This window comes from Triticum aestivum, chromosome 1B (assembly GCF_018294505.1).
Source record: "Triticum aestivum cultivar Chinese Spring chromosome 1B, IWGSC CS RefSeq v2.1, whole genome shotgun sequence".
NCBI classification, from domain to species: Eukaryota; Viridiplantae; Streptophyta; class Magnoliopsida; order Poales; family Poaceae; genus Triticum; species Triticum aestivum.
In genome coordinates, this window is record NC_057795.1 from 579870986 (window position 1) to 579893432 (window position 22447).

Here is a 22447-nt window from a genome sequence, read left to right on the forward strand (position 1 = left end):
GTTTGCTAGGCTTGCCGAAGGCAACAACCCACCGGTGAAATTTACTGTCAATGGCCACACCTACGACAAAGGATACTATCTGGGTGACGGTATCTATCCTCAGTGGATCACTATTGTCAAGACAATACCCAACCCTGTCGGAGAGAAGAGAAAAAGATTTGCCCAAGAGCAAGAGAGTGCTAGGAAGGATGTCGAGCGTGCCTTTGGTGTTTTGCAATCTCGATGGGGCATCGTTCGGTATCCTGCTAATACCTGGAGCACGCAGAAACTGTGGGAGGTGATGACTGCTTGTGTGATCATGCATAATATGATCGTAGAAGACGAGCACCCGGAACGTCTGTATGATCAAGGGTTTCAGTTTCAGGGTGAGAAAAAAATTGTGCCTGGGCATGGAGTAGTGGCAACGTTTGAACAGTTCACCCAATTTCATCAAGACATGCATGATTGGGAAACTCACATGCAACTGCAAAATAATTTGGTTGAGCATATGTGGGCTCATATTGGCAACCAATAGATGTATCTTCTTTTATTCGTTTGCAAAACTATCTGAGAGCTATGTGAGACCTTTTTATTTTCATTTGGCTTGTAATAAACTATGCTATTTTATTCGGTCCAAAACGATTTTATTTTAAACTATGCAATCATGCAAAAAATAGGGGGGCCAGGCAGCCACGCCGGCACATATGGGTCGACGCGTTGGGCGCCCTGCCGACCCATATCTAAAACAGGGCGGACGCCGGGCGGGCGGCCGACCCAAACGGACAAAAAGCAGACGAAATTGCCGTCCGTTTGGGCCGCCCCATTGGAGTTGCTCTAACGCCGTAAGGGACAATAAATTCGGTTTTCCTCCCTTACACTGCACCTAGCCGAAGTCATAAAACCTATAAGGGAGGATACATTTTACTCGAGCCCCTATCCAACCCCTAGCGCGCCGACATGTACGCGAACCTTGCTCTCGACGGCCACAACGACGCATGCACCGACGACTGGAGGGCATGTTTTCCTGTCCAGCTAGATGTAACGCTTCCCCAAGTACAAGTGCCGTGACTTCTACGTCGCCAGCGAGAGCTAAATCGCCGCCTTGCCCGTCCTGCCGTCGCCGGAGTGCGCGTGCCAATTGTTTGATGAAATGCTTAAAGCCAATTATAAGTTTTACTCCGCTAAATTTAGGGGATCGGCTAGGTCCGGCCAAAACTTAGTAGAGTAAAAATACTTCACTAAGGGTTTACTCTGCTAGATCCTCCTCTATTTTTAGGGGAGCAGTTAGAAATGGCCCAAGACATAAGGTGGTCAGTCGACGTAATTTTTTTTGTAAATGTTTGCCTTATGTGTTTGGTTTGAGGGCTATCCTCCCAGGGACAGGGATAGCCCTTTTTTCGATGGCTGCCACCCGTTTGGATCTGAGACGAGGAGGGATAGGGTCAGCCAGATGCTAGGAATATTCCTCCGTACTTGCTGTAATGGATTATGTGAAGTCAAATACTTGCTGTACTTCTTCCGTAATGCTCAAATACTTGCTGAAATTAGTATCTACAAGTCCAAACACTTGCTGTACCTCTTTCTTCATGCTCAAGTACTTGCTGAAATTAGTATCTACAAGTCCCAACACTTGCTGAAAATATTCTTGCTGGAATTCTTCCTATATGCTCAAATACTTGCTGAAATTGTTTCTTTATGTCCAAATACTTACTGAAATTACTTTTATTGTTTCTACAAGGCTCATCCAGAGGACGAACAGTACCTTAACAAGACTATTATTCATTATAAGGAGATGATGAATATAGCTGGAGGGAGCATGGCTACAGGGCAATATGCAAAAGACTCAAGTGACCCTCTTGCTACAGAAGTGGTTAATCTTGAAGAAGAGACAACCAAGAAACCCACTGTGCCACATGAAGAGGTTGCACAATCAACCAATGCAGGTTCATCCGGTCCCAAACCAAAAAAGGCCAAACCAAATCCTTGTGCGGAAGACAGGTTGCATGCCACCATACTCGCATCCAGTGAAAGAATTGCTATTGCCATAGAGAAGAGTTCTAGCACCGAGAACAATGCCATAGATGGTCTTTGGGAGAGCATGAAAGTACTTCCTGGGTTCAGTTTGGATTACCTTGCTCATTACTATGAATATTTGGTTGACAATCCTCGTGTTGCTATGGCATTCAAGGTGTTGGAAGAGGATCAAAAGAAGGTTTGGGTTTCTAGGTATGTCAAGAATACCTTTCCTAAAGCGTAAGGACGGTGAGTGCATATGTGGTGAACTGGTGATTGACTTGTGCTTTTGATGCAACCAAAACAGTAACTATGGGTTGTATGGATTAGCTCTTTTGACAACCAAGACAGTAACTATGGGTTGTATAACTATTAAGTTCTACTAGTACTCTATGGAATGCTGAACTGTGAGTTCTATGCACTTGACTTATGTATGAAATGTTGAGCTATTATATGTGATGAAGTCTGAAATTTCTAGTACTGTTTTGTTTTGTTTGCTGTGAAAAAGTTAAGATTTTTTAAATTATGTTTATACATACTGTATTTCCTTTCTTCCATTAAAAGGTGCAAATTATGAGGGTAATCTTACCATTTCAAGTAAAAAAGGTTACCACAACCATTATCCTTCATTCATCCCTCGAACCAAACACTCTGATGGCTATCCTCAACCACGCTTCATCCTTTGAACCAAACAAAATATGGGATAACCTCACCCTTCCAACCAAACAGAAAAAAGGGCTATCCCTAGCCACCTGGTTGGGGATACCCACAACCACCCTAGCATGTCCCCTAAACCAAACACATCCTAAGGTGCCATGTTGGACAGGTGTTGGAGGCGAACTATTTTCAGCTGGCTGACTTCATGGTACAGGACAAGCAGTAAGAAATCAGGAGTCAGAATCCATAAAGTGGTTTTACGGTGAAAAACAAAAACATATAAAAATATCAGAAACCACAAAGTATAAGGTAAAACATAAAAAATAAGAGAAATGCACTTTTGTACAATATTAGACAACGAGACTGTGTTTTTTGAATAAACAGGGATCAATGTATAACTTTGTCAATACCCCGCAAAAGAAAGTATAACTTTGCAATCAAGATGTGTTTACTTGAGGCGTTTATAGGATCTACAATGTGAAATGACCGGCCACAAGAATATTTTCTATATTCGGGGCATCTATGGGCATTTCTAACCGACGCCCCAAGAGCAACTCCAACGGGGAGACCCATTTCGTCCGGCGCCGTCCGTTTGGGTCGGCGCGGACACAAAAGGCGGTCCAACGCGCCGACTCAAACGGACGCGCGTCCACTTTTCATCCGTGGGCGACCCATTCTCGGCCTATTTTTGAGCCGGATTTGCATCGGCGCGGACACATAACGGACGCGCGCACGCTCGCCCTCTTCTCCCCCGGGCCCGCTGGTCTGTGTCACATTGCCCTCCCCCATCCAAGAGCAACCCTCGCCCCTCCTCCTTCGTCGCCGACGCCGCCGCCCATTTTTGCCGGCGACTCTGCCAGCTGCCTGGGCCTCCACATCCTCTCAGCTACGTCGCCCGCTCCCACGTCGCCTGCCACCACCTTCTTTGCCGTCGGGGAGCCGACTGCTCCCCCCCCCCCCCGCACCCTCCCACCACACAGCCGCCCCGACCAAGAAGCCGCCTTGCCGCTCGTCGGAGGCCGATACGATCGTCGGACGCCGCTAGGACAGCTAGCTGGCCGTGCGCGCCGCGACTCACTTCGTCGGCCTTCTCCTTCGCCGACGCCCGCAAGCTGTTCAATAGTTTGCCAAGGTACAAAAATGGACTCTGCCGACGAGTTCTTTTTTCACAATTTCCTTTTGCGACTCCGACGATTCGTCCTCCGATGACGAGGAGGAGATATTGGCTTCCGTGTTGGTCCATCACCACCTCAACAGCCAGCAGCCATTGTTCCGTGGCTCCATTCTGGGCCACCTTCCGGCGTTGAATCGCAACCGAGAGAGCGGGCATTTCCTTCTTTGGAAGGACTACTTTGATACAACAAACCCGTTGTTCAAACATCAGAAATTCTGCCGCCGTTTCCGTATGAGTAGGCATATTTTCAACCATATTAATTAGAGAGGGGGTGGTCGGCTATGATGACTATTTCGAGTGCAAAAAGGATGCCGTTGGCAAGATTGATTTTTCCTCTTATCAGAAATGCACTGCCGCCATCCGAATGCTTGCATACGGAGTGCCCAGTGATCTCATTGACGAGTACGTACGTATGAGCGAGTCTACTTGCCTAGAGTCCATGTATAAGTATGATCTCATTGACGAGTGACGGTATCTATCCTCAATGGATCACTATTGTCAAGACAATACCCAACCCTGTCGGAGAGAAGAGAAAAAGATTTGCCCAAGAGCAAGAGAGTGCTAGGAAAGATGTCGAGCGTGCCTTTGGTGTTTTGCAATCTCGATGGGGCATCGTTCGGTATCCTGCTAATACCTGGAGCACACAGAAACTGTGGGAGGTGATGACTGCTTGTGTGATCATGCATAATATGATCGTAGTAGACGAGCACCCGGAACGTCTGTATGATCAAGGGTTTCAGTTTCAGGGTGAGAAAAAAATTGTGCCTGCGCATGGAGTAGTGGCAACGTTTGAACAGTTCACCCAATTTCATCAAGACATGCGTGATTGGAAAACTCACATGCAACTGCAAAATGATTTGGTTGAGCATATGTGGGCTCATATTGGCAACCAATAGATGTATCTTCTTTTATTCGTTTGCAAAACTATCTGAGAGCTATGTGAGACCTTTTTATTTTCATTTGGCTTGTAATAAACTATGCTATTTTATTCGGTCCAAAACGATTTTATTTTAAACTATGCAATCATGCAAAAAATAGGGGGGCCAGGCAGCCACGCCGGCACATATGGGTCGGCGCGTTGGGCGCCCTGCCGACCCATATCTAAAACAGGGCGGACGCCGGGCGGGCGGCCGACCCAAACGGACAAAAAGCAGACGAAATTGCCGTCCGTTTGGGCCGCCCCATTGGAGTTGCTCTAACGCCGTAAGGGACAATAAATTCGGTTTTCCTCCCTTACGCTGCACCTAGCCGAAGTCATAAAACCTATAAGGGAGGATACATTTTACTCGAGCCCCTATCCAACCCCTAGCGCGCCGACATGTACGCGAACCTTGCTCTTGACGGCCACAACGACGCAGGCACCGACGACTGGAGGGCATGTTTTCCTGTCTAGCTAGATGTAACGCTTCCCCAAGTACAAGTGCCGTGACTTCTACATTGCCAGCGAGAGCTAAATCGCCGCCTTGCCTGTCCTGCTGTCGCCGGAGTGCGCGTGCCAATTGTTTGATGAAATGCTTAAAGCCAATTATAAATTTTACTCCGCTAAATTTAGGGGATCGGCTAGGTCCGGCCAAAACTTAGTAGAGTAAAAATACTCCACTAAGGGTTTACTCTGCTAGATCCTCCTCTATTTTTAGGGGAGCAGTTAGAAATGGCCCAAGACATAAGGTGGTCAGTCGACGTAATTTTTTTTTGTAAATGTTTGCCTTATGATGTTTTTTTAACGCCGAGGCAAAAGATTTGTCTTATGATGTTGCAACACATACTGCATGAGGGGCAGAATGGTCTTTTCACGTATCATTTAGGCTTAAAATGGACGGAAGTGTCGTATAGGGAATAAAATTTAGAATTGACGTCAAATAGGAAAGAAAAACGTTTCCAGTGTCAAATAAGGAACCAGATTTTAAGACAGTGTCAAATAAGGAATTTTCTCTTACTCTTGCCTATCTCATTTCGCGCTATGCCCAAGCTAACTTGGTTGGACATCATGCTTGTACTGTTTGTAAGATTGTAGCCATTGAAACCCTAACAATATACTCCCTCCGTCTGAAAATATTTGTCATCAAAATGAATAAAAAGAGATGTATTTAGAACTAAAATATATCTAAATACATCCTCATTTATCCCTTTTGATGACAAGTATTTCCGAAGGGAGTACACTTTCGCTATAGGCAGCAGCGCCATCACTGAGGTTGTTTGCGTTATTGGCCGGAGTGGGAAGATAATGAGCTTTGCTAGCGTTAGTGTATCTATCGATATCTCTTGCTTTTCAACACAAAGCAGGAAAAAGCAAAACCACTCACATGCATACGTACAATAATATTACCTGCAGTATAAAGCACATCAACAACTAAAGCAAAGCAGATAATGTATATAGGGTGGTATAGCGGCGCACATATTCTCACCACGAACGAAATGCTCATGCAAGTAAACTATTGGCCTGTTGCTCACCGACGAATATACCCGCACAACTCGTCAAGGAGCAGGAAGAAAGTGTGCGTAAAGGTGCGCGCGTTATTGCTCATTCACTCGTCAGGTTAACTAGCATGTACAATCAATCCTTGTTAATTTCACTTTCACAATACGAACCACACATGTCAAATTCGCAGCATCCATCTTTCGGTTACGTATCAGGTAAGCTATCTCTGTGTGGTTCTAGCTATACTACTACCTCTGTACCAAAACAGAAGGCAGTTTTACACGCTAGTTAGTCTAAAAGTCATCTTATGTTTTGATACGAAGGGAGTATTTAGCAAGCTAAAATACACCAAAAGGAACTTAAATTGGTATTGAGACGCGGGTGGAGGAATCTAAAAACAATTCTTAATTTGTTTCATCTGAGAGTCCATTTGGACAACTCTTCTCACCGGAAACAACCTAGTCGCTACGCAAAGTGTACCATATAAAGATCACACCAAATTTTGAACATAACTCTGATCACGGAATTGAATACAAGATATAAATTATATACTACACCTGATCAAGGCATGTAATTCATTGTTAACCAAATTAGTGGCCAAAGTTATGTTGAAAAATTGAGGGGAGCTCAAGAAAATACCATATATAGCACCTAGCACCCTGATATTCCCCGCCCCTTCGTCAGGCATCTTCTAGGGTCGCCAAGAAGGTAGCGAAGTATTTTTTTTCCTTTTTAAAAAGGAGGGTAAACTCTTGACCGGTTAGCAAAGCCTACATGAACTCGACGGTTTTATCTTGTTTGTTCGGGGATGAGTAGGACACGAGGCATCACTGGTTGTCGCACAAATACAAGAGACTCTGGTATATTCTTTCTCAACTGAATTGATGTGGAATTTTTGCCATAAAAACGCAGGAATGCCAACACACAAAGAAGCATCAACGAATAGTGTGATGGAAAATAACATGGGAAGAGGAAGAAGCTCCCCGGCTTATATTAAAAGTGATGTTTTTTCATCAGAAACCACAAACAAGGGAGGCTCAAATTCTGGTAGATGAGATTGTTTGTTTAAATCGACACCGGTGGCCAAGGGAGAAGGCGTGCCGTGCCGGTGCTACGCAATGACGGTCGGCGACAAGGATGCCAGTGCCTGGACCCTGGCGAAGCAGCAATCCGGACCCGCCAGTGACCTCGTGGTGGTGCAGACTCGAATCATTTGTGCCCTTGCCGTGCTCCCTGCCCTCAAAGAGGAGGTTCTGAACTTATCATGTGCCACGTCTGACAAACAAATCCAACTCCGGCGCCAGGAAGATCCGCCTCGATCCATATTGTGTCTTCTATCGCTGCTTCTACGACCACGAGAACAAGGGCAAGGGCAAGGGCTGCCGTCCACTACTAGGGAAAAGCCTAGCAGCAACGCGGGTTTTGGGCCTATTAGTAGCATGGGGGCCGGCGCTACAGCTAACGTATAGCAGTAGCGCGGGTGCCACCCGCGCTACTACTACGTCCTTTAGTAGTAGCGTGGGTAAAAACCCACGCTACTACTACCAGCGCAGGTTTTTTTTTGAATTTTTCGAAAAAATATTTCGATTTTTTCCCTAATTTTCAAATTTCTGAATTATTTTAACCTCAAATCTCTAATCACCCCTCATCGCTGCTCAATTTAATCTCTAATCACCCCTCATCATTCCAAATCATCTAACTTCCCGGACGGTCACCCATCCTCTAATTGCTCCAGCCTGAGTACGCTTAACTTCCGGGTTCTATTCTCCCTCGTTTCCAAGTCTGCACTTGTTGTTTTCCTGACAATAGTAAGATGTCAATCCTATTAACCTCAGGAATTTAGCTTGAGCATGAAGTCACACATTTCACTATTTGAGTTTGAAACTATTGTTCTAAAAAATTAGTAACACTAATATTTCTTGAATAATTAGTTTGACCACAGTTTGGCCATAGTTTGACCAGATTTGACCAAAATTCAAAAAAACTAAAATAATTATTTAGTAACACTAATATTCTAGAATAATTAGTTTGACCATTGTTTGACCACAGTTTGAAATTTTTTCAATTTTTTCCACTCTAGATCATAAAAGCCCCATAACTTTTTTTCTGTTAGGTTTTTGAGGATTTTGAAAATGTTTAATGGGGTTCCCTAGTTAAATTTGGATGTAACTTTTCGAGTAGATGATTTTTCATATAAAAAACTTTTTCATCCGAGTTAGTATGCAAAAGTTATGCCCATTTTTACAAATTCTCGAGAGATTTTGCAAATAAAGTCGAAATTCATATTTGCAAATTTTCCCAACAACTAGACCACATATCACATAGGAAACTTATTTTCTTTTATTTTTTTTGACATTTTCATCATTTTCTTTTATTTTTTTTTAAAACTGAAAAGGCGATCCGGGGGGGTAGAGTTTGACAATGGGACCTTTAGTAGTAGCGCGGTTTTTTACCCCCTCGCTACTACTATGGCACCACTTAGTAGTAGCGAGGGCTAAAAACCAATGCTACTGCTATTAAACTTAGTAGTAGCGAGGTTTTAAAAACCAGCGCTACTACTATGGCATGTCCCAGGGGGCACCGTAGAGACCGCTTAGTAGTAGCGAGGGTTAAAAACCCGCGCTGCTGCTATCAACTTAGTAGTAGCGAGGTTTAAAAACCCGCGCTACTGCTATCAACTTAGTAGTAGCGAGATTTAAAAACCTGCGCTACTGGTAAGTAGCAGTAGCGAGGGTTTTTAAACCTCGCTACTAGTAACTTTCTGTGTATAGGCTTTTCCCTAGTAGTGGTCGATGACGAAATTGGCCTATCCATATAGAATTAATTCAATTTAGAGAACATGTCGTGATTTTGATTGTCTCATGGTGTATGAACTCCCACATGCAATGTCAGTACTACCTCCGTCCGGGTTTATTAGTTCCCTTTGTATTTTGTGCCCAATTTTGACCATAAATTTGACTAACAAATTATAAGTTGTATGTCACAAAACTTATATTGCCAGATGCATATTTAAAAGAGGTTTCCAATTATACTATTTTTTAGGGTATATAACTTAAATTTTGTATAGTTAAATCAAAGGTCAAAATTTGGCCCAAACTACAAGGAGGACTAATAAACCAGGACGGAGGTAGTAAGTTCTATTATGTCCTAAAAGCCAAAGTGTGTGTGTTGATCAATGTGCATGCTTGTGTATGAGTTTGAGGTTTTAGACATGACTAGCAATGTGCCCGTGCATTGCAACGGATCCAAAGTAGAATAGTACTTATTCACAAACTTGAAAGAAAACACTCTTGTTTTGATATACATATACCACTATACGTTTCACTTAAATATATTTCTCAGGATGTTTTGATGAGGTGAGGGAGGGATGTGGTTGCTTTCAAGATAATAAGGGGTTTTCTGCAAATTGGAGCAAAGAAGTGGGCTATTATTGCAAAAATGCCACAACTTACCTCACAACCATTAGATGCAGATCTAATGGTCAGAAATGACGAATGGCAGACACACCATGCATTATCACCAACTGAGTCTTTTATAGGAGTAGAGAGACTGAGGGCTACAGATGTGGACAGCCGGCCGGGGCTGTCTCACACTCGTTCATTGGATTCCAAATTTGACATGTATGGTTGAAGATGGAGCAACTCCAAGAGCGCAGGTACAAAATTCATCGTAAAGTCTGGTTATTATTTAGAGTAGTTTCTCATGTGAGCTCTTTTCTCAATCTCTGTAAAAAAAGTCCCAGAAGTGATTTTTGAAGAACTTAGGATATCCTGTAAAAATATTGTGGGAAGGCCATCTTTCCATAATTGAAGGAGCTTGTGTCGGTGGTTGTGTTGGGCCGGCCCCCATGGGATTTGGGTGTAATTTCAGTTCTTTCTGGGTGCTTGTGTACCACTGTTATTGTGAGATCTGGGGTCTATTTCGTAAAAAAGAATGAATTTACGAGGGTGTCATGAGGATGGTGGATCCTTTGCTGTTGTTTGCCGAGATGGTACAGTTCTAGGTGCATCTGCAGTTTCTGTCCAGGACATTTTTTTTTCGAAAAGGGGGAATACCCCGGCCTCTGCATCTGGACGATGCATACGGCCACTTTATTGATTATTAACACAAGACCTTACAAAGTCGTACAACAGTAAGACCAAAGCCACCATCTTCGCAACCTCTGTCGCTACTCCTATCTAACTGATGAAGGGGCGCTGATGGTCTGGGCCTAATACCAAACAGACCTCGCAGCCAAACCTAACATCTTAGACCTGAGGTCCCAACCAGGACTCCTTCCGGGTATGGGTACCCACCAGTCCGGCGTGCTCGTCAACCAGGCCCCCTGCCGGGTATGAGGCCGCCGCAGCCACGTACCATCAATCCATCTTCAGAGCTAAACTGTTGCATGAACCGTGCCAGGCCTCACTGCCATCGACGCCACCACGACGCCAGACAGCGTCGTCCTCCTGCGCGAGTCCATCCTCCCACATCGAACTCCGAATCTGCACTGCGCCACGCCGTCAAGATCCGTCGCCATCAATGGATGGATGCAGCACCGCTCCACCAAAGAAACCGTCCGCTGGTCCCGCGAAGCAAGGCGCTGCACCAAGTAGAAGGCCGAAGCCACCCACGCCACCAGCAGCCCCGCCACCAAGAGCTGTTCCCAGCCGCCGCCTTCAAGAAGGAGCACGACACCAGGGTGCCGTCGACGCCCAGACCAGGGGAACAAAAGCTTTCGCCATAGCTCGAGGAGGAGGCGGAAGGGAGAGGATCCACCCCAAAGCCTTCAGGAAGGGGATCGGCGCCAAAGGCGTCGACTTTGGGGAGGCAGCCGCGCCAGCCAGGGGTTTCCCCCGGAACCTCACCCGCACGCCAGATCCGCCAGGCCGGCCATAGGGGACGCCGAAGCCGCCTCCAAGGACCGGTGCCAGCACGGATCGGGACCGATCGGAGCAGGGACAGATCTTCTACATGGAGCCGAGAACCCGTGTGGCGGCGGCGGTGCACGCCGCACTGCAGGGCCTCCTGCCGAGCTCCAACCGCCGCTCCCCACCTCCGGCCAGGGCAGATCTGGCCGGCCAACCCCGCCACGAAGAGCGCCGGGCTGCCGCCAGCCCGCGCGCGCCACCACGACGTGCCGACCCCGGCCAGCAGCAGCGCCGCCGCACACCGCCATCTGCCAGCGCGCCCCGCCCGATGCGCCAGCCGCTGAGCACCGCCGTCGCCTGGAGAAGAAGCCCCCCGTGGCCCCGCTCCAGGGGAGGCAAGGAAAGGGCCCGCCACCGCCGGCACCGCGCGGGCTTTGCCCGGCGGCGTCCGCCGGCGGCGGCGGCGGGAGGGGAGGTGGATGGGGGCGGGGGCTGCCGCTAGGGTTCGGGCGCCCGGGTCGCCCGCGGGGGAGCGACCGGGACGCGTAATTATGGTTTCTTCTGTCCAGGACATAACTAATCCAGAAGTGCTTGAGGCAATGGCTACGAGTGAAGGGATGTCACTAGCACTTGACCTTGCATGCAACAACATTGTTATTGCCACTGACTGTTCTGCCACGGTGAAACACATCAAGGAGGCTTATTTGGGGACCTTGGCTGCTACTATTCATGAGATAAAAAGGTGCACCCAATTGTTTGCATTAGGGGAAGTGGACCATGAAAACAGATGCATGAAAGTTTTTTTTTGAAACAAGTCAAAAGACTTGCCATTTTCATTTAATAAGAATAGATTTCAAAACAGACATCGCCAAGCGACGGAAAAACAAAACAATTACTCTCGTGGCATTACATTACGCAAATTCTTAGTGCCTGCAGTGGCCCAAATAGAAACTTCCTCTTTTGATGTGTCGCATGACAGTCGCCACCGGTGCCGCTTTGCTCCTGAAGACACGAGCATTCCTTTCATTCCAGATCTCCCATCACACAAGTAGTAACAGGGAAGACAGGGCCTTCGTCGGGAGTGTGTTATCAGAGAGGACCGCATCCCACCAAGATTTCACCGAATTGAACAGGAGCCACGGGCCGTGGGGATAACAAGCCCAAGCCATGAGAAGACCACATTCAAAATCCGGACAGAGAAACGACAATTGAAGATCAGGTGTGCTGCAGATTCTTGCACCTGACTACAGAGTGGGCATTTGTCACAATTTGGCCATCCTCTCCTCTGAAGCTTATCAGCCGTCGAAACTCTGTTTTGGATAACAAGCCACGCAAAAAATTTGCATTTGGGGGGTGCCCACGCCTTCCAAACAGTAGCAGCCAAACTTGAGAGCGGGAGGTCATGAAAGTTGGCCAAGTAAGCAAACTTTGCAGAGTACTGCCCATAATTGGTTGACTTCCACACTATAGAGTCCTGGACACCCGGCTGAATGGCCACAGTCGCTAGCTTCTCCCAAAGGGCCAAGAATTGTTGAAGGTGTTCTAGAGTGAGGCCAGCGTCAATGCTGATTTGTGCTCCTGGGTTCTCCCCGATTGGCTCCTGGGCAAGGGATGTAGCTTTCCTTGGATTGTGGCTTTGCTGAGAATATGATGTAAGGGTCTATGGCAAGCACGAAAAGGAGCGGTGAAAGCGGATCCCCCTGCCTGAGACCCTGACCGTGCTTGATTGGGTCACCAGCAATACCATTTAGCAACACTCTCGAGAACGCGGAGGAAAGAAGTGCCGAGACCCGGTCACGAAAGCGGGTAGGAAAGCCATGATGATTTAGCAGCTCCAGCAGGTAGTCCCATCTAACCGAGTCGAAAGCCTTCTTGATGTCTAATTTGAATAGAAGCATAGGTTTCTTTGTGCAGTGAAATTTTTTGGACAGATTCCGGACATACATAAAGTTGTCATGAATGCTTTTCTTTATGAAGGCACTTTCGCAGTGGAGACAATGGAATTCATATGAGGGACCAGTCTAGTGGCAAGAATTTTGGCAATGAGCTTGGCCATGGCATGAATCAGGCTAATGGGTCTGAAGTCAGAGATGTCCTCGGCACCATCCTTCTTGGGAATGAGGGCAATATTCGCCGAATTGAGCCAGTGCAGATTTCCAGCATTTAGGTTGGAGAAGCTGCTGATCACTAGCATGATATCATCCTTAATAATATTCCAGCAATTTTTGAAGAATTTTTCGGTGAATCCGTCCGGGCCTTGCGCTTTGTCGGAAGGAAGAGAAAAGACAGCAGCTCTGACTTCCTCTTCCGAAATGGGATCGCCAAGCGTGGTAGGGTCAAGGTCAGCGGGTGGGATGCATGAAAGTTGAAGATCATTCACCGGCAAAGGCGGGGACTACTCTAGCTCGTGGCCGGCATGTGTAGCTAATCGATAGACCTGATGTTGTTTATATTCATGAGAACATTCTAAGCTAATAGAGTGTTTTTTATTCTAAACAAAAAAATCGACTGGCCCAAATTCAAAATTCAGTTGACTTGTCTATAACTAAAGTGACAACGAAATGCCCTCGCAAAAAGAGTGACAAAGAAATGGATACAATGGCCTACCACACAGAAAGCTCAGCCAGCCTCCTACTACGTACAAATGCCAGACGAAGAACCTGGGATGTCCTCGCACGTCGCACCATACCGCTCGCCGTCACACAGCCGCTAAAAACAAGAGAAGCAGAACTCCCGATAGCAGCAGGAATCTTTGGCTCGCGTTAATCCATCGGTTATCGAGTCGATTAAGATTTAACTATTTCTCGGAGAAATGGCAAATCCGGAGGAATATTCTTCTTTTCCTGCGAGGTGGAATATTCGTTGCACTTGAAGTACCTTAGATTTGAAACCTTCATAGATAGTAGCATCAATCATCGATGTCTTAATCAGTTCCTTGACAGTACTATTACATATATCTTATACGCGGCGAAGTGTGCAGCATTTTCTTAATTTTTATTATCGGCAGTACGGGGTCTTCGGGCACACCTCGTTCACTTCACTCGAGATCTATGCCATTGCAGGGCACAGATTCGAGCTTCTCGAAGCTGGCGGCGCCTGTGCCGACCTGAATCATCTCGGCGAAGAAATCCGTGAGAGCAGTCTCATAGCCCGGCATCTTGGCGAACCCCGGGAAGTAGTTGATGTCGACAAGGAAGTATCTCTGCCGGCCGCCGTCGTCCAGCTCCGTCGCCGCGAACATGTCGAAGTTGAGGAGGTGCAACCCCAGCGCTTGGCGGAGCCCGCGCGCGACCTGGTCGACGAACGCGGCGGGCGGCATCGAGTCCTCCCCCTTGTCCAGCGCGGGGCGGCTGGAGATGTTGGCGAAGGGGACGGAGGCGTCGGCGTCGGGGTCCGCGAGGCGCGCCGCGGGCACGTCCGGCAGGCTGCTGCGCCGGACGCACACGGCGCGGCCGCCCACCACGTAGACCTTGAAGAGCACGCCGCCGTGGTTGACGAACTCCTGGAGGACGACGGGCGTGTGGAGGCCCCGGAGGCCCTCGGCGCGGTACACGAGGCACAGGTCGTGGGACCCCGCGCTGCCGTCGACGGCCAGCGGCTTGGCGATGAGCGGGAAGCGGAGGCCGTGGGAGGGGTCGTCCGCGGCGAGCGCGGCGGCGTCGCTCACGGTGACCTGCGCGGGGACGGACAGCGGGAAGTCCAGGCCGGCGGCGAGCCCGGGGACGACGTCGAGCATGGTGAAGCGGTCGAGCAGGCGGTCGACGGCGGCGGGGGCGTCGACGACGGGGACGGAGGGGTGGAGCGCGGAGAAGGCCTCCAGCTGCGCGCGCCAGGGCCGGTCGAAGAGCTTGTGGATGATGAGGTCGAAGGGGCCCTGGTCGGCCAGCGGGAGCGAGGCGTCGACGGCGACGAGGCGCATGCCGCGCTCCGCCGCGAGGGCCTCCAGGGGCGGCTGGATGACGCTGCCCGCCTTGCCGGGCGGCAGCGCGTAGCCGATGGTGAACCGCGGCCGCGGGGAGGCGGGGGAGGAGGACTGGTGGTCGGCCACCATGACTTGATCGCTCGCTCGACTGGCTGACTATTCCTCGTGCCTGTTTGGGTTTGGGTCGCTGTCGTAGTGGCTTGTGCAGGCAGGGGCACTGGCAGGCCCGTTTTATACACGCGACGGCAGTACTAGTCTAGTCGGCAACCGCTTTGGAGCCACCGACCGACCGGGTGGGCGACTCATGGCTTTGGCCGCGTTCGCTCGCACCGCTCTGTGCCAGCCAGCCAGGGCTGAGCGAGTAGTCGAGTACTGCTCCCACCTGCTTTGGATTCGTCTTCGCTCGACACGCCACCGGGCATCGCCTAATCAATGGGAAATGTGCATGGCACCAACGGTCAATGTTGCTGCGTCGTACGCCGCGAACCCAGCCTGAGCCGTTCGATTGGGTGACGCAGCAAGGGGCTCTCCGCCATGTGACCGACCGGCATCACGTGCTAGCCAGAGACAAAGTCAAACCAAACCTCCAGTTAATTTACTCGATATAAATACGTACTCCTTTCGTTCCACAGACTATAAATTTTTTCAATAGTCAAACATTACAAACTTTAACCATATTTATAGAGAAAAATAGATACATCTAGAATATCAAATGCACATTACTGGATACATCATGAGTTACGTTTTTAGAATTTACCTTGGTTAAAATTGGCAAAGTTTGACTTTAAAACAAAATCTATAAACACTACGTTGTGGAATGGAGAAAGTATGAACACTTCTACGACGCGGCGCCGGGATGTCCCTCATCCAAGGGCATCTCGAACGTTAAATAACCACCGTATAAGAAGGTTGGGTAAAAAAAATTGTCTGACGGTTATGTGTAATTCTTATTTACTAAATCTCGTAAATTCTTTTTTTATACAAAATAGACCCCAGATCTAACAGTAATAGTGGAACTCAAGCACCCAGAAAGAACTGAAATTACACCAAATCCCTGGGAGCAGAATCAAAATAGATGAACGAATTGTAGCAGTTAGGTACATAATACGCAGCGATTAGCGGCAACGACCCCCGTGTGACAGTTAGGGAAGGCGAAAAAAGAAGTTCCTCGCTCCGCTCACAGCCGGATCGATGGTCTCCTTCCTATTCGGCCATGGCTGGGGAGTGGGGGGGGGGCTTGGATTCGTGTCTGACGCTTGTAGATAGTAGGGTAGTGTTCTCCGGCAGCACTAGCGAGGTGGTGGTGCTAGTGGTGCGGTGGAATAAGGGTGTTGGAGTTCGATTCCCATCGCGACGAGGTCCTATGTGGCGGAGTCGGCGAGCTTCTGGCGTGGTTTCCTCCTGGATTGGTTGATCTGGCGAGGCTTGTTTCTCCTGTTGCAGTCTTCATGGTGGAGATAATGGCCAGATGTGGGGAATTTGTTCCCCTGCTTCTCTCTTCGTCGTGGTAAGGTGGTTCCTTGTTGGTAGGGAATAGAGAGATGGGTGGAATTATTTGATGTATTACTGAGTCTCGACGGCGAGTATATATTGAGTACAAGATGCCTCTCCTAGAGATAAGGCAGGAGACAGATTACAAACCCTAAACTACCAAACACATGTAACCCATATATATCTCTAACAACCCCCACAGTCGTAGAGGTAGCGTTGCGAACAACAGGAGCGTCGCGGACGGTCAGACTGAAGAGAATAGCAGCCGACAGGCTGACGCACCCCCCTCCCCCGCGCAGTCGTAGCGGTAGCGTTGCAAACAACAGAAGCATCACGGACGGTCAGACTGAAGAGAATAGCAGCCGACAGGCTGACTTCCCCCGGCAGCCGCAATGGGAGCATCATGGATGGTGTCGCGTTGCGGACGCGTGGACTGTAGAGGAAGTCAACGAATTGCTCAAGCGAGGTGATAGCCCTTTGTGCCGATGTTGAGGTAACTGAGAGCGTATGATGGTGTAGCCGAGGTTGAGGTAACCTTGCGAAGAACGCCGTGGTCCATGTCACGTCGGGGGAGCCGCTGTCGTTGAAGTCATGGAGGAGCCGCGGGCCCAAGGAGACAACGTGTTAGTCATAAGCACAGTGGTGTCGAAGTAGTGGTGCACCGGGAAGCAGGCGTTGTTGACAACGCGTCGCGCAGGGTTTGCCAAGCTAGGGGACACATCATGGACGGCGAAGGCACGCATCGGTGTTGCCAGCACCAGACATGCATAGACGGATGAAGACGAAGTTGACGAAGCGTCGCACCAGGCTTGCCAGGCCCGAGGACACGTCGTGGATGAAGGCATGCATCGAGCACCGGGCATGCGTAGACGAGGGACCTGCATGAGTTGTACGCTATGTCGAGGAGTCGGAGGGACCAGCAGAGAAGGAGACTCGATGACGGTTGTGGGAACAATCGGCGTGGAGCCTATGCCATCAACGATGGTCGGAGTAGACGAAGTGGTCGGGGAAGATGACGGCGACGCTGGCGACGAGCTAGTCCTAGAGGAAGGCGAAAGGGATCGACGGGCGGTGGCGGTTGATGGGGTCATGTACCTAGGGTAGGGTCATGAACCTGATCTAAGTACCTTACCCAAAGACATCCTTAGAAGAGGTCGCCTTCCAGTCGACCAACGAGGGACTCACTCGACTGACCTGAAGGACTCGACCACGAAGACTCACTCGACCACCAGAAGGTCAAGAGGCACTTTGCACTGCAACGGCCTGTAATTAAGTAGGCTTTATGATAGTAAAGGCACTTTATGTGGGGCGTTACCAGTAACGCCCCAGACTTAACTCACCTTAAACCCTCTCCTACGTGGGCTGGCTGGGGTCCTGGCGCACTCTATATAAGCCACCCCCCTCCACAGGCAGAAGGGTTCGGCACCTTGTAACTCATATACTCATAATCCACTCGACCGCCTTCGGGCTCCGAGACGTAGAGCTATTACTTCCTCCGAGAAGGGCCTGAACTCGTACATCCTTTGTGTTTACAACCTCTCCATAGCTAGGACCTTGCCTCTCCATACCTACCCCCACTCTACTGTCAGGCTTAGAACCACGACAGTTGGCGCCCACCGTGGGGCAGGTGTTTTAGCGATTTTTGTGGAGAAGTTGCGATTCTTCCGAGTACTTTCATCATGGTGTCTACTGGAGTGTTGGTCGGGGGTCAAGAGATCCGTCTCGGCGCTCTCACCTTCATCGCCGACGATTCCGCGTGGCTCCAGGAGGCTCCACTCGACGTTGATGCGCTCCCCGTCCGCGGTGCGACGCATTTTCGCGCATGTGTCCGCGGCGTTCTGCTGCGGCAACCGTTGACCCAGTATCGGTCGGCCCCTCCATCGTCCACCCTCCCGGTCTCCCGCCAGCGCAAGCGCTCGGGCCGGTCGAGGCTTCAGCGATGGGTGAGGCACGCGGTGGCTCGCCAATCGGCCGCCACTCAAGTTGCGGCAATCGAGCCCGACGAATCTCTCTACGACTTGTTCGATCTGTCGACTGGCTCCGTAGAGACTGCATCCGAGTGCGGTAGCAGTGATCCAGCGGCGGAAATCTTGATGGTCGACGGGCCCCGCAGTCCCCCTGGCTTCGCCCGTGATGATGGAGCAGGTGACGGAGGCGACCCCGCACGACGCCACGAAGAGTACCAGCCCGAGCCACTCGACTCTCTGCAAAGAGAGGAACTTCGACGCAGGAATGTGGATGCCCTGCATACTCCCATCGCAGGAGAAACCCCCGAGGCTCGTGCCTTGGAGGAGGCGCGTCTGGCCAATTTGGCCGAGCACACTCGACTGGAGAACCTTCAGCGAGCACTCGACGAGCGCGCGCGGCAACGAGTTCCCGACACCAGTCGATGTCAACTCTTCCCGCCGACTCAGGTATATCGAACCCCAATCCAGAATTTAGCAGCTGCGACCCGTATAGCAGAATCCATCCAACCTTCACAGTCGGAAGCTGGCAGAGGTTTGCTGCAGATCAGAGATCTGCTCCGGGCAGCAGGAGATCAGAATTCAGCCGTGTCTCAGTCGCGCAACCGAATTCACAGTCGATCCGTCACTGCGAATACGGTTCAGTCGGCTCACAGCCCCAGATCGCCTCCGCGGCGTGAGGAGCACGAGAATTGGCGAGGCCAATATGGCGACCGACTCGACCGAGATGATAGGCGTCGAGTGCCCCATTCCCCTCCGAGGGGTGGGTCTTATGCTCCTCGGCGGCAAGATGACAGGCGTCAGTACAGTACAGGGCGAAGGGTTCCAGTCGACCCCAGAGAACCAGGCTTCGACGCGCGATCCATTATCGTGCAAGGTTTGGTCGACCGGAACAGAGCTCATCGAGGCGGACTCGACAGAGATGCACCCACAAGCAGTCGAGTGCATGTTTCTGGTCCTGAATGTTTCAGCAGAGCTATCAGAGCCGCAGTTATCCCTCCCAATTTCAGGTTGGCAACAGGAGTCAGCAAGTTCACTGGTGAGTCTAAGCCGGAAACTTGGCTTGAAGACTACCGAGTGGCAGTTCAGATTGGTGGTGGGAACGACGAGGTGGCCATGAAGCATTTGCCCCTCATGCTGGAAGGTTCTGCCAGGGCATGGTTGACTCAATTACCTCCTAGCAGCATTTACACTTGGGAAGATCTATCCCGAGTGTTCGTCAGAACGTTTGAAGGAACTTGCAAGCGACCAGCTGGATTGACAGAGTTGCAAGTCTGCGTGCAGAAGGCTAATGAGACTCTCAGAGAGTATATTCAGAGGTGGATCACTTTGCACCACACTGTGGAGAATGTGTCTGATCATCAGGCAGTCTGCGCCTTCAAAGATGGCGTCAAGAACAGAGAACTGAGTTTGAAGTTTGGTCGAACCGGTGACATGACCTTGAGTCGGATGATGGAGATTGCTACCAAGTACGCCAACGGCGAAGAAGAAGACCGACTCTGAAGCGGCAAGCACAAGCCGAGTCAGTCGGAAAAAGGAAACACCAGTCGGAAACAGAAGCGGAAGGCTGAACCGGCAGCTCCTGGAGAGGCTCTGGCCGTGACTCAGGGAAAGTTTAAGGGGAAACCAAAAGGATCCTGGAACCCCAAGAAGGTAAAGGATAAAGAAGGGAACGACGTAATGGATATGCCATGTCACATCCACACGAAGAAAGACGAAGAGGGGAATATCATCTACCCGAAGCACACCACTCGCCAATGTCGACTCCTGATCCAGCAGTTTCAGGGAAAACAGTCTAAGGACAAGGAGAAGGAGTCGGACAAGGCTGAAGACAAGGAAGACAGTGGGGAAGGATACCCGCATATCAACTCCACTCTGATGATCTTTGCAGATGTGGAAAGCAAGAGTCGACTGAAAGTCATTAACCATGAGGTGAACATGGTTGCCCCAGCAAAAGCAAATTATCTGAAATGGTCTCAAATACCCATCACATTCGACCAATCTGATCACCCGACTCATATTGCCACCCCTGGGAGGCAAGCTTTGGTGGTCGATCCAGTTGTCGAAGGCACTCGACTGACAAAGGTGCTGATGGATGGTGGAAGTGGGCTGAATCTGTTGTATGCAGACACACTGAAAGGAATGGGCATTCCGATGTCCCGACTGAGCACTAGTAACATGAGCTTTCATGGAGTTATACCAGGGAAGAAAGCCGAGTCACTCGGCCAAATAGCTTTGGATGTGGTGTTTGGTGATTCGAAACATTTTCGCAAAGAAAAGTTGACGTTTGAGGTCGTGGATTTTCAGAGTGCATATCATGCCATTTTGGGGAGACCAGCTTACGCACGGTTCATGGCTCGACCATGTTACGTGTACCTCAAGTTGAAGATGCCCGGCCCCAAAGGAGTGATCACTGTCACCGGTGATAGGAAAAAGGCAGAAGAGTGCTTTCAGAAGGGCTCCAAGATTGCCGATTCCCAGGTGACAGCGGTCGAGTTCGAGGAATACAAGCAAAACGCAGATCCGAGTGACTTGCTGCGATCAAAGAAACCCGCCACAGAGTCTGCATTCCAGTCGTCCGGTGAGACGAAGCCTGTTCACATTCACCCGACCGACCCCGATGCAGCTCCGACTCGCATCTCCACAACACTCGACCCAAAATAGGAAGAAGCGCTCATCCGGTCGACCATCTACCAACAAGATTTGAGTCATTTCCACGCCAGAAATGTGAGAGGTCGAGCCTTCCAGGAAGGGGATTTAGTTCTCCGAGTGGATCAGCACAAACCACACAAGCTTGCTCCTTCTTGGGAAGGCCCCTTCATCGTCACCAAGGTTCTCCACAACGGGGCATACCGTCTTTACAACGTCGAGCATAATATCGACGAGCCCCGAGCTTGGAATGCGGAGCTACTCCGCCCATTTTACACTTAAGTTTTATCACTCGGATGAGTTGCAATAAAGTACTTCTGTAGTTCATGGACCTCAAAATAATAGTGTCATAGTTCCTCCATAATTTCTGTCACTTTTTATTTTTGTCCACATAAAATTCCCCCTCAGTGGGTGACTTAGCCGCGAATCCGTTTCGCCTAAGTTTGTAAAAATCCTACCGAGTGGTGAGCCAGACTCTCACTCGGAGGCTTAGCTGCGAATCCGTTTCGCCTAAGTTATTAAAATCCTACCAAGTGGTAAGCCAGACTTTCACTCGGGGGCTTAGCTGCAGCCCTGTGCTCGCCTAAGTTATAAAAATCCTACCGAGTGGTGAGCCAGACTCTCACTCGGAGGCTTAGCTGCGAATCCGTTTCGCCTAAGTTATTAAAATCCTACCGAGTGGTAAGCCAGAATTTCACTCGGGGGCTTAGCTGCAGCCCTGTGCTCGCCTAAGTTATAAAAATCCTACCGAGTGAAGAGCAACCCTCTCACTCGGGGGCTTAGCTGCAGTCCAAGCACTCGCCTAAGTTATCAAAATCCTACCGAGTGGTAAGCCAGACTTTCACTCGGGGGCTTAGCTGCAGCCCTGAGCTCGCCTAAGTTATAAAAATCCTACCGAGTGGAGAGCAACCCTCTCACTCGGGGGCTTAGCTGCAGTCCAAGCACTCGCCTAAGTTATAAAAATCCTACCGAGTGAAGAGCGACCCTCTCACTCGGGGGCTTAGCTGCAGTCCAAGCACTCGCCTAAGTTATAAAAATCCTACCGAGTGAAGAGCAACCCTCTCACTCGGGGGCTTAGCTGCAGTCCAAGCACTCGCCTAAGTTATCAAAATCCTACCGAGTGGTAAGCCAGACTTTCACTCGGGGGCTTAGCTGCAGCCCTGAGCTCGCCTAAGTTATAAAAATCCTACCGAGTGGAGAGAAACCCTCTCACTCGGGGGCTTAGCTGCAGTCCAAGCACTCGCCTAAGTTATAAAAATCCTACCGAGTGAAGAGCGACCCTCTCACTCGGGGGCTTAGCTGCAGTCCAAGCACTCGCCTAAGTTATAA

At 49.7% G+C, this 22447-nt stretch overlaps 1 protein-coding gene across 1 annotated transcript; it reads right to left on the reverse strand.

Annotated features, from left to right (window-relative positions):
• Positions 1-13954: 13954 nt before the first annotated feature.
• On the reverse strand, positions 13955-15238 carry LOC123139798 (inositol-tetrakisphosphate 1-kinase 4). The gene has a single exon (XM_044559496.1). It carries the CDS (start codon positions 15141-15143, stop codon positions 14130-14132), a length of 1014 nt encoding a protein of 337 aa, XP_044415431.1. The 5' UTR covers positions 15144-15238; the 3' UTR covers positions 13955-14129.
• Positions 15239-22447: the final 7209 nt, after the last annotated feature.